The sequence below is a fragment of the Miniopterus schreibersii genome, assembly GCF_964146895.1.
Source record: "Miniopterus schreibersii genome assembly, chromosome: 4".
Lineage (NCBI taxonomy): Eukaryota > Metazoa > Chordata > Mammalia > Chiroptera > Miniopteridae > Miniopterus > Miniopterus schreibersii.
Genome location: NC_138105.1, coordinates 51,970,984 through 51,986,814, shown reverse-complemented (window position 1 = coordinate 51,986,814; position 15,831 = coordinate 51,970,984). Strand labels below are relative to the sequence as shown.

The 15,831-nt window shown below is 34.9% G+C and overlaps 1 protein-coding gene across 13 annotated transcripts in view; it reads left to right on the top strand.

Annotated features, from left to right (window-relative positions):
* RAPGEF2 (Rap guanine nucleotide exchange factor 2) overlaps positions 1 to 15,831 on the top strand; it is a gene marked incomplete at its 5' end in the record, with an annotated part of 216,469 nt that overhangs the window by 155,971 nt on the left and 44,667 nt on the right. For all 13 annotated transcript variants that reach the window (XM_081134183.1, XM_081134184.1, XM_081134187.1 and 10 more), the window contains one exon: positions 14,510 to 14,641. In XM_081134183.1, the coding sequence (XP_080990309.1) occupies positions 14,510 to 14,641 (132 nt within the window). The remainder of the gene's footprint in view (positions 1 to 14,509; positions 14,642 to 15,831) is intronic.

Here is a 15,831-nt window from a genome sequence, read left to right as displayed (position 1 = left end):
AAATGTCATTAAGTTCAGAATTAGTAGATAATTGTTTCACCTTGGGAAGATGCTTTCCCCCTCTATGGCTAGATAAACTTAGATGACGCTGAATATGGTATAAAGACTGAAGGCAGTAAGGAGCCTGGGACATCAACTAGGAATCCTAATGATAATTAGGACTAACATTGTTAACTATCAGAATTTCATTATAATGAGTCATGGAATTCTTTAACGTTTAAAATATGGAAATGGCTATTATTTACATAAGCAGCAAAATTTTTCTGGTATGAGCTGCTTAGGAATTTTAGACGAGATGATGTTTTAGACATTGAAACATTCTGTTTAGAAAGAATATTAATATGGATTATATTGAAGAGCAAACTATCTTTTTTACATCCTTCATTGTAATTCAGTGCCAAAAACTAGGTAAAGGTACTTGCTTGTGTCCTTACATGAGAACTTGACCATCTAACATTATGAAAGGGATATGCTTTTCCAACAGCAATCATTGTCTTAATGTACATACTTCATGAAGTTGAGGTTAAAATTAATCCTATGTTAATTTTGGTTTATACAACATAATAAATTATTAATAAAGGATTCAAAGTTACAATTTAAAGTTCCATTGAAATCCAAGTTTCCCTTTTAGTATTTTTGGGGTTTGTTTGTTTGTTTTTCAGAATACTTACTTAAAATATTAATGCTATAATTTACATTATAGAAAGCTTGGAAACTAGTCAAGCTAATTTTTTCCTATTATATAAATGTAACATCTGGATTCTAGTTTTATCAGTGCCTTAACTCATTCACCATTCTGAACATAAGTTCCCACAACTGTGAAAAGAGGAGATAATGCTAAATAAATTCCTAAAAAATCCTTCTAGGTCTCTCTTTGTTCTTTTACATAAAAACTTGCATTTACATAATGCTTTATATTACTAATTTATTTCACATTTGTCCTCCATTCTTACAACTGTCTGGTGTTAAGGTTGTTATGGCAGACCTTATTAGTTCTATTCTATACTGGTGAGGAAATTGAGCTGCAAGAAATTAAAATGATTTTCTTGATTCACACTGCTTGAACTAGCCATGTATTCTTTCTATAATTTCATATAATAATCTGTGACATCCTAATGCCAATCTATGGTTAGGTACTTGGTCAAAATAAGTATTCTTTTTGTTAAGATATTTAATTACCACTCTGTAATAGCTTGAGTATTTATAATCGGACCCCTTGTTCCTTGGGAATTTGGCACACACATAACTCATAGGAAGCCAACACTATAAAGTATTGTAGGAATAGGTGACAGATAACTAATCACCTTTATGGGACTTTAGGTAGACAGAATTTTTATATTTTGGGAAAGTTAAACAGTTGAGCCCGGTCAGGCATGGCTCAGCAGTTGAGCATCGACCTAGGATCCAGGAGATTAAGGTTCAATTCCCGGTCAGGGCACATGCCGGGGTTTGGGCTTGATCCTCAGTGGGGTATGTGCAGGGGGCAGCTGATCAATGACTCCCTCATCATTGATGTTTCTCTCTCTCCCTCTGCCTTTCTCTCTCTGAAATCAATAAAGACATATTAAAAAAAAATATTAAACAGTTGATTACAGAGGCTCCTCTAACTATCATCAGGTTAGGTTTTGAAATGTCATTTTTAAGTTTGTTTGCTGTAGTCTAGATGGCACACCTTATTCCATCCTAACTTGTCTTCCCACTTCTAACCCCTTACAATCCATTCTTCCTTCCTACTGTCCCTGACAGAATGGTCATATAAAATGTGACTGGGTATTTGTTGCCTGTTTAAAAAGCCCAGTGGCTTCCCACTGCACTTAAAAACCCCACTTCTTAGTAGAATTCGTTCCTACCACTCTGCTGACCTCACTTGTACCACTCTCCCTATCAGCCATTCTCACTCCCTACCCAGTCACCTTATACTTCCTTCTGTTTCTTGAACTTCCCTAGATTCTTCCCACCTTGGTGCCTTTACCCTTGATAGTCCTTCCACTGTAAAGCTCTTCGCCAAATCTTTGGCTGGATCCCTTGTATTTATTCATCACATATCAAGTGCCATTTTCTCAGAGCAGCCTTCCCAGGTCACCCAATCTAAAATAGTCTTCTCATTCCCAACCATCACTGTCCCCATTACATTACCTCCCACTTTATAGTATTGTGTTGAGAGTACTTACAGAAATCTAAAATTATTTTATGTTTATTATTACTTATTTCTTTTTTCCCTTTCCACCCTCAAGTTCCTCCTGCCTCTAGACAATGCATTCCAGGGGACTTTGCCAATCCCAATTATTGCCACATAACTACCTATTATAACAATGCCTGGCTCATTGCAGTAAGTCAGTAAATACTTGTTAAACAATTAAGTAGATGAATGAATCTGAAAATTCTGAGAAGAGTTGAAACACTCCTCATGTGCAGGCTCCTCTGTTGCAATCTATACTGATAGGAAGTAAAAAAAAAAAAAATTGAGTCCAGAAGTCTTGTTCTTTTTTGTCCTGACATCTAGGCAATCCAAACTAATTATATTGCTTAACTATAAGTACTGTTAGCCTAGGTTTATAGTATATTGTCATCTCTCTTCTACATGGCCTTTTCATTTTATTCTGGTAATCCTACCTCTATTTGCTGGTGGGAAGGGGTGACTCTAGAATTAGGAAGGGATCAGACAGTCCTTGTTCAATTTTTCTCAGACTCAATAGCCTTAGCTCTACACTAGGGTTAATAGTTAAGTGATTTTCATATTTATTAAGTACTGACTATATTTTAGGCACTTTGAAGCAAGGGAAGGAGTAATGAAGAAGGCTCACCTAGAGAGGGCTTTGGACTGTTAAATCAGCAACTACTATGAAGTGTGGTTAGATTCTGTGACAGGGCAACATTCTAGGCATCACAGGAGCATCTTACAAGAATCTGACCTCCAGGAGGAGAGTTCAGAGAATTAGCAATCCCGAGGGTGAGAGTATTCTTCTAGGAGGAGGGAACCGTGAAGACTCAGGAGCAAGGTACAGAGAGTGGCATTTTAAATAACCTTAAGCAGCTCTATGTGTCCAGTACAGAGAAGAGGGGCTGAGAAGTGTGTGAAAAGATCAAAAGAAGGTAGTGGGTGCAGTGGTTAGGAGGGGAGCTTTTCCTGAGGAGGAGAGTCCACTGAAAGATTTTTGGCAGGGGATTGATATAATCAGGTGTGTGTTTTTCTATCATTCTCTAAAAGTTTACTCTGGCTGCAACACGGAGAAGAGATCGAAAGAGAAATGTAATAGTCTTGCAGAAGCAAGACAGTGGTAGGGCTTAACAGTGAAATGGGGTAACCTTTGCAAACCCATATTAGAGTGTTCTCACCTGTAGTGGAAGCTTGGTTAATTTATAAGTTCTTGCTTTTGCCTAAGGTGAGTTGAGGCTCTGGAACTTCTACGTTATGGATGTTAAACTGTTTATATCTAAAGACATTTTCAAGTTAGTAGTGCTTGCTTTTATGCACGCACATGTACACACTGTATGACCACAGATTGTATTAAACCAGTCATAAGATTCCCTAAGCGTATATTGATTAATGCTGTTCTATTTCCCCAATTTAACTTGTAATACACACTTAACAGAAAAGTTCAGAGAAAGTAGTTGGCATTTGAGGAAAGTAAAGGCTTAATAGAGTGACAGAATACTAAATGTTGGTATTAATTTAGGAAGAATGTGCTAAGAGAGTTGCTCAATTGATTATGTAAATAAATCTTTGCAGATGACTGAGAAGGTCATGAAAAATGCTGGAGCATTGGCAGAAGTGAGGGTTTTAGGAAAGAGTCTCCTTATGAGGTAATTAATGTGTGCTTGACTGTGTCTTAGTAATTCAAGCTATTCATTTGATGGTGCAGTGTCTAAGGTTTACCAGTCTAAACAAGAAAAGGAAAGATGAAGGGGAAAAAAAATTATGAAACTTCTTGCAGTTTATGTGGTATATTTTCCTGCTGGCCCTGGGCAATGAGTGATGCACCACAAATGTTCAGTCAGTTCTCCCACAGTGCCCTCCAGACAGAGCTAACATGATGAAATTATTTGCTGTGCCAGGGTTGACACATAGAGCCCTTGAGAGTAAATGTTAACTGACTTATCTTTGAAGTCCTTGGAAATAAGTGCTAAAATGAATGTCTTTATCATTGAAGTAAAGAAAAAACTTATATACTAGACACATAAAATTAATACCTATTATTTTTGTTAGTAACTTAAGAGGGATAACATATACCTATATTTTGATTTGAAGATTATTGTCTAAGTTGTAAAACTCATCACAAGAAAAGTAGAAGTGGTAGTGTTTTAATAAAATCAAGAAATGAACCATTAGAGGTAGGATCTGAGATGTCTTAAAATCCAGGTAGTTTCCTGTGTGTGTGTGTGTATCTGTTTGTCTCACATATATAGAAGATGATTAGGGTAGGATTTTCAGTGAATAAAGTTATATAGCTAATGTGCCCATAAATGATAACTTAGAATAGACACAGCTTCACAGATGAGTCACGACCCATGGCATATCCATCAAGACAAGCTATTATGTCCTTGTTAGTTGACAGCCTCTTGATACAAGTTATAATAAACATCATTTTCTGTTTAAGTTATGTGGAATTACTCTTAAATATTTATCAATAAAGTAATATATAAAACAATTTTCTCATTTCAATATCAATAGCACATCTTAGATCTCCCCTGGCTATCCAGTCACTTTCTAGCACATCACTCTCTTTTAATCTTTGTCCAATGAAGTACTTATCACTATTTGACAGCTTTCTTTATTATCTTTTTATTATTTGTCTCCACCCACTAGTTGTAAGATCCTTGAGAGCAGGGAGTTTATCTTAATGCTATATTTAGAAAACCTTGAATAGTGGCATTAAGTGGGTTTTCAAAAAGTGTGTCTGATTGAATAAGTAAAGGAACTCTAATGCTTATTTTATCCAAATTGCACACAATACCATGAGGTCAGGATGTTATCAGAGCCCTACCTGATAACAAAAATTATTATGGTATTTGTATGAGTTAAGATAATGCCAGCTGTTGCATCAAACCAAACACATACACACAATATAATTCTTCAGACATAACAGAAGTTTATATCTTTTTTGCACGAAATCCAAAGCTAGGACTCCTGATCGCTTAGTGGACAGTGCCCTTTCTGAGCAGTGATTCGGGGATCCAGGCCTCTCCATTTTGTGACTCAGTTGTCTAATGTTCAATGCAAAGCTCTGTTGCCTTCCAGCAGAGACTCTCTCTATAATTGGAGATAAGTCTTAGAAGGTCTTGGTGGAAGATTTTCATAAGTGAGGTGTGGAGATGGCGCACGTCACTTCTGTGTGCTCATACTCCAGGGGCTTGAGCTCAGTGGCGCTGGCATGTCTGTGACTACGGGAGGTCGGGAAGTGTAGTCAGCCGTGTTCCCTGGAAGAGAATAGCTAGCCCGTCTCTGCCATTTTGTGGTATTTTATTGTGTAGAGACCTAAGTGTATTTGCCTTTTGGTGTCAGGTAGCTTTTATAATTTTTAAAGAATTAAACATTACTTCTGGGTTAACCCTTTTAATTCTGTGTGAAACTTTCTCAAACCAACTGTTTATTTTTGTTAAAGAAGGAAACAAGCTTAGGATCCTCCATGGATCCCATGGGAATCTTTTTTTTTCCTTGACTTTAAACACTTATTTCCCTAACTCTGTATTCCCCTGAGCATTTGTATAGCTGGGATAACTGAGCACAGTCCCTTTGGCACTCATCAAAGTCGTCTAATTGGTCATAGAACTGTCTTCTGGTATTGCCAGCAACTACCCTCCCTCTCCAGGGACAGCTATGTTCACAGCACCAATCCCACTTGGTCCTGAAAAACTAGAGACTGAGAACTCAAATTTTAGCAACTGTAGGATATTATCAGTATTATTATATAGATAATCACAAATATTGCTTAAAAATATATTTACAGGGTTGGTTTTTACATTAGAAAATGAAGCTATGGTTATGTTACTGTGAAGTTTCTTTAAGGTATGTACTGTTTAATTAAGGGAGAAGACGTGCAGAGATTGGGTTAGAAGTAGAGTCAGGATACAAAGTAAAAAGGGTGTCGATTTTGGAGCCTTTTACTTGGGAGCTTTGGACAAGTCACTGCAGTGTTTGAGCTTCCATTTCTTCAGCAGTTAAGTGCAGCGTCAGGGCTCTCTATAAGTATTAGAACAAACAGATGTCAAATATTCAGCCCATTGCTTATTGCATAGTACTTGCCCCCAAAATAATGGCAGGAAATATTACTAACATATAGAGAAAATGCACAGAAGAGTTTAGAATTTAAATAGGTGAAATGCTACTCATGATTTTTAAATTACCTGACTCAGTGCCAACAGTTGCCATGTATTTTATTGAAAATTTCTTGGACCGAGTGATCCAGAAATTTTTTGGAATCCCTTGGAGAAATGTGTGCTTTTCAGATCAGTGGTTATTGATGGTTGAAAATAAATTGAAAAGGAAAAAGGGATTATGTGCTGTGCATGTTTGGGGTGAGATGGAGTAGCTGTCACTTGAAAACCGTCATAAAACCGTGTTTCTTAACAGGCAACAGGACATTTCATTTGTCCATGTGTACATGATCATTAATCAACGACCTCAGTATTTCTGTGGAAAATTATATAAAATTTGTTTTATTTTAGGTTCCACATAAATATTTTTTATTTTGAAAAAATACAACTATCTTTCAGATGACAGACTTTCAGTGGTTCCAATATTAATTATAAAACTCCTCTCACTATGCCAGGTGTCTTTCCATGAGGTGATAAAATTAGTTGATTAGCTTATATTATAACTAACTCCGTGTATATGTTTGCATAATTCTTTCTGATTGTCATATGTTAGGGAAATTATGTATCAGGTGAGGTTTTGTTTCTGCCAAAATTAACTACCAGGAAAGGAGTTGCTTACATCTCTTATATTCTGAAGTTCTCTCCCTTTTTTTTTTTACCTTTTTTTTTAAAAAAAAAGCAAAAAGTACTCTTCAATAAGGAGCATTAAACAGAAATTACCTCAGTGCCAGCTTGGAATGCTTACAAGGGTCACATAGTGGAACGGGCATAAAGAGGTTAAAGAAGTTTTATGGTTTCCACAGATTTAATAATGCTTCCTGGGTAATGTGCCTCAACATTGCCAGGATGAGATATTGCCGTAACTTTTTAAAGATTAGTTCCTAAAGTAAATATTAAGTGATTTTGTAAAGAACCTGTAAGACAAATGCAAAATCAACTTTACTTATGTTGCACAGTGTCACATATAAATTCAGAAGAACAATATACCTCTAATAATTGAGAAAGAATGAACACTCCAGTGGATACTTCAAAAAGTAGTTGTGTGACATCAAAGTCATTGATTTTGGTGATGCAGATTATAAAGTTTTTATAAATTTGTTTTATGAAAGTGAGTGAGAAATTTAAATTAATATTTTTCTGTATGATTTTAAAATTTGTATAAGCAACTATATTAGTAAGTTGATAGAAGCAGGCATTTGATCATTTTATCAATATCCCTGAGACTTTTCAAGTCAACTAATAAATTAGTAAGTATGTTCCAGTCAAATGCTTACGTGTGTGTGCTTTGGAGCCAGACATCCAGGGCTGGAGTCTGGCTCTGCCACCTTTCGCTGCATGGTCGTTGTGCAAATCACTTAACTTTTCTGTGTCTTAGTTCCCTCCTGTCCAAAATGCTCATAACAATACCTACTCCATAAGATTGTTAAATGAGCTAATATATCTTCAGGTGCTTAGAACAGGGCCTGGCACATAGTAACTGGTATATAGGTGATCTGATGTCCTTCTCTTTGAGAAAAATGGGTCATAGCCTTACATTCTGGAATATATGGCACTTAAATCAGATCATATACTTTCTCATTATACTGAACGATACCACTTTTCCATTTTGAAGTGGCATTTGTGTTGGTTTCCTTCTAGTCAGTGCTTTCTTTCAGCATCCGGTAGAAAAGGCTTTCTAACACTGCTTGCTTGAAAACATCAATCTTGTGGCTGACAGCCTTGCAATCAATTTCCTAGTTTTGATTGTTTATTTTCCTCAATGGGAGTCCTGGGTGTTCTATGGATGTTCAAATATCCCCATTTCATAAATGTGGGAATGAAATTTTAGGTACATTATAATTTGTCCAACCATAGCCAATAAAGTTTATGATTGATTTATTTGTTACTAACCCTAAAAAAAACATGAGGGTGACCTTTCTGCCCTGGGGAGAGGGCTAGGTCACTACCACATTTCAGTAGCTAATTCTGACACATAAAGATTTATGTTTGGATAGAAAGCCATGTGCAATATTCATGTGTATAAGCTACATCTTAATATCACTTCCTCTCTGTTACAGCTCCCTCTAAAACATTATTTTTAATGTACAAAAGTAGCAAGGGAGCCCGATTGGGCGTGGCTCAGCCGTTGAGCATTGACCTAGGATCCAGGAGATCGAGGTTCGATTCCTGGTCAGGGCACATGCCCGGGTTGTGGGCTCGATCCCCAGTCGGGGGGGTGCAGGAGGCAGCCGATGAGTGACTCTCATCATTGATGTTTCTCTCTCTCTCTCCCTCTCCCTTCCTCTCTCTGAAATCAATAAAGATTTTTTTTTTTTTTTTTTAATGTAGCAAGGGGTTTTTGAAGTGCAGCATGCCCGCCCTTGCACTTTTCCCCGTGCGCAGTGGTGGTTCTGTTCAGACTGTCCCCTAGAAGCCGGTGTGCCCAGGACGGCGAGAACAAACAGTGATGATTAAAACGCACCTAGCTGGCAGCATGTGTCTGGGCCAAGTACATGACTGTTTTGGAGGCTTTTGCAGGGAAACATAATAAGACTATACACACAAAAGCACAAACTCCCCAAGTGTTATCATCTTGAGAGAATTCTTAGCTATGAACATTTGAAAATTTATCGGATTGCTTTATGAGCATATCATGACAATGTCATTTAGTCCAGGCTTAAATAAACTACTGTGAAGATAGTGTTAGGTATGACAGTGTCAAAAATTAGGTGGTGGTTTTTTCCATTGAATTTGAAAAATATCTTAACATAAGATGATAGAGGACCTTGATTAGAAAAATGAGAGGGAATGAAAAAGAAGAGAGAGTAATCTGTAAGATAGATTCCATAGGTTACAGTGATTACTTCACTTAGTCATTGGATTGTGTTATATTCATTTCACAGGAGAAACTAAGGTGCACACAAGTTAATTAACTTGCTCAAGGTTGCTTGGCTCAGGAGGAACTTGATCAGAAGATAACTCTTTGCATGTCTAATGTGAGGCGTATATCTTTTGAGCCTGGCGGGAAGCTGGGAGAATGTTAAATTCTTACAGATTGTTAAATTTTGGCAGGTTTCTCTAGTAGATATAAAGCAAACTTTTGTAGAACCATTTCTGTAATGCTTAGTCATATCAACATTTTTTAATGTCTACATGAATTTTAATGAGAAATATTATTAGATTTCTCAGTTTATTAAAGTTATCTCATGACACTTTTGGCAAAACTGTTTCTTGCCTTTATATATATTTATGAACAAAAGAAATTGTATGTTGTGCGAAAGTCTTGCTCTTTGCTTTGTGGAACACTGATGGGTGAAGCCCTCAAGGACAAGTACTTGATCTAGAGCATATCTTAAGGGGGCATAAGGGCGGCATAAATTACTTACGATGAGTAGTACTCAGGAGTCTGAGTGTTTACTTTTTCTGGTGTTCTTAAAGAAATATTATGATTTAGAGAAATAAAAGTTGACCATATTATAAAGTGGATTTTTAAATGAGCTACTAAATAATAGTTCTGCCTTTTCAAGTTGTACATAGGAACAGCTCAGAGTGTCAGAACTAGTGGGATCTGCAAAGATCAGTAGTAAAAGAAAGATGGTGTGTGAGAGAAAGAAAATGTGAACTGCTTTTGAAATACAACTAGAGTTCTGAAATGGGTATGAGAATAGTGTCTGTGACTGGGCGACTTTGGTCTAAAGCCCTTTCTGGAAGTAACTCAGTAACCCACTGGCATCTAGTCGGAGATTCCAGCTACAGGAATTCTAGAGCTGGAAAAGGCCTGTGTCTTAAACAGAGTCTAGCATGTGATAATTTATAGCTAACATACTTCTGTGGTGATTTCTGTGTGCCAGGCCCTACTCCAAGTGCTTAGGCTCAGTCATTCACTTAATCCTCTCAACGTGGGTTTTCAATAAATAATGAATGAATGGAAAATGTAGGAGACTGTATTTTCACTAACACCTTAGAGAAATATGGGAAATGTGTCCAGTAATGTACCAACTCTTTCCGGCAGAACTTGCAAACATGAGCATAAAGACCACTCACAAAACTCCCGTAATGATATGGGGAAAACTGTATTCATTTGGGTAAATTCTTAGTTTTTAGTCACTAAGTGTGATATTTAATTTACCTTAGGTAGTGTTAATCAGTATTAACTACCAGGGAAGATTAGATAGATTCCAACAATCACCTCAAACCTTGTGTGTTCTGTTCTAACTATTTCTTGAAATAAAGTGATTCTAAGGTTAGTTGGGAGAATTTTCAGCTAAATACATTTCAACTGATGGCAGTATTTTTTTGTTTTTTGTTTTGTTTGTTTTCTGACTTGCATTTTTCAGCAATGTGGTAATAATGCATTGTGGAACATGAAACTATCACATTTCCATTACATGTCCAATAGTATACTGGCTCTTCCTCATTGAGATTGAAAACATGAACATAAAGAAGTTCTTTGGGGGAAGAAAAGGCAGCTATTATGCTAGTCTCTGCTACATTATCACCACTTTGAGGAATTTCACCAATTCAACAAAGTATTTACTTAGTGGTGTCAGAAACATCAAGGCATCCACACTCATTGTATTTATGTTCAAAATAGAGTTCATTTATTAGTGAGTAATTTTATAAATGTCAATCATTAATTAATTAATCAAAGATTATCAAATGCCTGTTCATATATGAGAATTAAGTCATTTGTGTATTATTTCTTGTTTAAAGTTAATGTTATAACATCCCTGTTTCTCCCCAAAAAGAAAATAAAACAAGATATTATATAATTAATACCCAGATTTAACAAAACTATGATTAATTTTACGTTTTTGATAACTTTATGCATTTAAGAATCTAATTTCAATATAACCATTGTTGTTTGTTATGCACTTAGTAGTGTTTATTGTTAAACTATAATTTAGTCATTTGCCTAACAGTAGTTTATTACAGTTGTGATTCACAAGTTTTGTATTAGGTTACTTTATCAAGGAAAAGTTTGAGCAGTAATATATTCATATAATCAAATATTAAAATAAAAATATTTAAATAAGAAAAATATAAGATTTCTTTGCTGTGAAATATATTGGCATTAAGATCAAAACGTATAAAATGTGTTGATTTTCCTTTTAATTATATAGTTATTTAATTTTATTTAGGTAATTGTTATATAGTACCAGTATTTAAAAATTCTATTTTTTTAAAAAAATTATTATTATAAATGGTGTCTAGAGTCAGATAATTCACAGCCCCATTTTAAAGTCTGAAATTTGATAGCATACTGATAGTAATTTAAATAGGCACTGCGTCAAGCCTAGAAAAGTTTGGGATAAATCTTGTCTTTGGCATGCTGTGTCCCCCTTTTTTTGGTATGTTTTATTCAGAACACGAGTTACTGTCTTCCTAGGGGTTCTGTGTTACCCTATTGCCCTTAGGTTTAAACACGGGTGCTTGTGCCGGTGTTTGCCCCTGACTCCCAATCCCTGTACAGTTCATTTGTCTCTTAGACCCATTTCCCCTTGGCGTGGATAGGCTCAGTCTCTCCTATTAGATTGTTGTGGCTGGACCAAGTGTGCACTTCAGACTCTTTTTCCCGTAAGGGAACAACTACCAAATTTCTCCCATTCCATAACCTTGGCTGATGTGTACTGTCAATAAAATTTAATCATGATACTGTTATCCCAGTCTATGGGAAAACATTTTAAGCTTTCTTAAACATAGAATCTATTTACTCTAAGTTTAATATAACATTATTTCATGCTCTTCTGCAGAGAACATAGGGGGTATTGGGAGATGAAATCCATATTTTGAAAAACTGAGTTTTCTTTTGTGCATAACACCTATTTCAATGATTTTTTGGATAGTAGAAATTAAATTTGGAATTGGGACTGTCTTATGCACGTTGATGTTCCATGTTCTTAACAAAGTGTCTGACATAGCAGGTTCTCAATAAGTATTTATAAAATTAGAATTGAAGTCTTAACAGTGAAAATACTTATTCTTTTAAACAGTCTTTACGGTTCTTAGCTTAACATAGCTACATAATTCTGGTATTGTGGCTGCAAGTAGGCACAGAGGAATAGATTGTGGTCTATATAAAGGCTGAATCTATGTCTCTATTAGATTTAGAGCTCTTATAATTCCTGTTGCCCTTCACACAGTGAATTCTTAGTTAGGAAAGATGACCGTCTGATGGATACTTAACAGACGAATCCTATGAGACTTGAATAAGTAATTGTTTAGTGAGTAAAAATTTATTAGATAGTTGTATCTTCATTTGATATATTTAAGTTAATTTTTTAAAATCATACTAGATGGCACGTGTCAACCTGAGTCATGTCTATAAAAGACAATGAATAGAAATCAGTTTATGTTCTGTAATTGCACGTATTGATTGATGCCTTTTAAAATCACTGGGCCACTGAGTAATGTTTCCCCAGTTGCATTCTGTGGTGAGTGACTGGATTAAATGGAAAGGTAGCCAGGATGATGAAGGCTTTTTATCCTGGCTTTGAACACATTATTTTAAGATCTGATAATCTATCGCTGAACTACGTGTAAAATCATAGTCATTAACGCATCTCCGCAAATTTCTGTCTTTGAATGTTTCTGAAGACATCCTGCAAATATTTCACTATCCCACGTTGTGAATAAAACATATAAATTCTTAATTTAGAGGTATTTGTCTTTCTGTTCCTTATAGGAGAATTGTTATTCTCCTAAACTTTAACATTTTACAACATCTTTAATTATTTATTTTTAAAACACTCGGTGATATACCTCATGTTTGTAATGATTCACTCATTTGAATTATCTCCCTTCTCTGAACTCCTCCAATGTATGTATTTTTATCCGTTTACTTGGCTTATCATCGTATGTCCCCCAGTAAATTCATATTTAAATCTTTCTTTTGGATACTTTGTCTTATGAACTTAAAAAATACTGCTGTACAGACTATAGTAAATGTTACTATCATAATCTGCGTATTGAGTTCAGGTCTGAATGATTGTGGATGTAAATACATTTTGCCTCTTTATTTGGGGACTTTGAGGTGTCAAAACCCACTGGTCATTGTCCTAAACCTGAATCACCTCCCTTGGGGCGCTTATTCTAAACTATGGAGTGGCATCTATCTGGTTTTTTAGGGGGGTGAAGGGATGAAATCAAAGGAAAAGGAGGGGATGTTGTTAAGGTAAATTCATAAGTTTTATTTTGACAATTAGTTTGTATATTTATTATTACTCAGCAGCTAACTAGGATCACTAGGCAGACAGGAAAGAGAATGATATCAGGATTGCATGATGTTATCAGCATAGATTTTGAAATGCCATGTGTATTATTGGCCAGTAGTATTGTAAGTGTGATATTATAGAGAGCATATTTGTTAATTCAAAAGAATTGGTAATCACTTGTAAGAGCACAAAATGCTTAAGGGTAGGACTTTCTTAGTATCTCATTCGTTGACTAGCACATAGTAATAAATACTCAATAAATACTTGCTCATTGGGCGAGCATATGAATATTTCTGTTTTCACGCATTTTCTCAGCTACATGGGAGAGTGGTGGAAGCACTTGAGGGATGCTTAGCGAGCCTGTTCAATAGAGGTTCTGTTTATTTAGGGTTTAAGCATGGACAAGTAGAAAATTGACATTTGTGTATAGATATGTAAGTGTTGTCCATAACTTTCTCAATTCTGAGTTCTTTGAGAGCATTCTTTATGTTTTCTCCATAGAACCTAAACACAGTTACTTGTATGATAACACACTTCATCAATTCTAAGATGCTCATTTTAAAAATAATCTTTAAACATGATTTGGGGATATAAAAATCCTTAAGCCTGTTTTCTTATTTAAGCTGTCTGTTGTCACAAAGTTGCATTTGCAATGTCTAACAAGTACTAGTAGACTAATTTTCTCATTGGTGTGTAAGTTGAAATTTTTAGCTCATTGAATTAACGGTTACCTAAGTTCATCATAACCACCAAACCTACCTATTTAAACATTGAATTTGGTATAATTTGAGGTTCAATGAATGCCCATAAACTTAAAGAATTTTGTGTGATTTTTGGTAAATTCGACTATCTTTAGTCATTTCTGAATTTGAAAAATGAAAAGTCTTTTCTAATAATGTATTTGACTAAATAATGTGGAGTAGAGTATAATCTAATTTTTAAATGTCTTCTTGGAGTTCTTGATTCAAATTGTAACCTAGTTTTTCCTGCTCCTTCCATAGCTTCCTGCAGATTTCACAAAACTACACCTCACTGATAGTCTCCACCCACAGGTGACCCACGTTTCTTCCAGCCACTCAGGATGTAGTATCACTAGTGATTCTGGAAGCAGCAGTCTTTCTGATATATACCAGGTAAGAAGGTGTTTTTCTTGTCATTTGCTTCATTTTCATGCATTCCAAGGAGTTTTGTGGATTATTAATTGATAGAACCTAGAAAGTAACTCGATGTGCATCCACGGGCATAAAATGTTAATATTTATGCTTCACACAGACATATAGTATGTTGTAGTTTGTTTTAGGAAGTAGAAGTACTGTCTAATTGTATTTGCCTCTGCTATTATGAGTTATCAGAATTTTTAATAGAGTTACAATGGAAATGTTCCTCTTGACTTTAAATATATTTTTAATTTGAGAATGGTCGTATTAGGTTTGTGACTTTTTAAACTAAAATTGTAGGGGAAAACTACAGTAGTATGCTTTTATAGTAAGATTTTCTTATTAAAGTTTTGAAAATGACAAAAGGAAGAAATTATTAAGATTGGATCATTGTTTTTCTTACTTTTTTATTACCTATATATTTAGCTATGTATTTAAAATAAATTTTCATGATATTGATGAACAGAAAAGAAACTAGAACTATGGGATTAAAAAAATGTTTTAAAAGCAAAATAATTTTAATTTTATTTAATTGTTAATAAATAATTCATTGAGTTAGAAAATGAAAATTTAGGAAAAGTGACTAAAATATACAAAACTGGGTTTTGGGGGGGTGTCTTTAATTATGTATTACTAATATGGGATTTTGGATTGTTTGAAACAAAAAGAACATCATAATACATACTTTACAAAGTATAATTCTTGGCTTCTTAGGAATTGTGGTATAAGACTGATAAAAGTACCTTTCTTTAGAAACATAGTGTTTCAGGGTCATTGATGTATTTAGGCAGCGCCAAGTTTCTATTTAAAAAAGAAAAATCCTAAAAGTAACTAAACAGTTAAATGCCATTAGGTCAAAACATATTTAAGTTCTAAATTGAACAGATTAAAAAATTAATATTCTTTTAAGAAGGTAATATATTAGGTCCACATTTTTCTGTAATTCAAGGATATTGTAGAAATCTTACTAGTGATTGATAGCCACAAATGCAATTATTTGTAGATTCTAACTGATTAAGAATTTCTCTATTATTTTGCAATAAGAAATATAACTAATCTGGCCCTTTAAAGTAACTTTTCAAGTTTTCCACTTTGATGAATTAAGTGTTAACTTGCATTTAAGACTTTAGGAAATAATCCCATTTTCAAGTGTTAGAGGAGGGCAA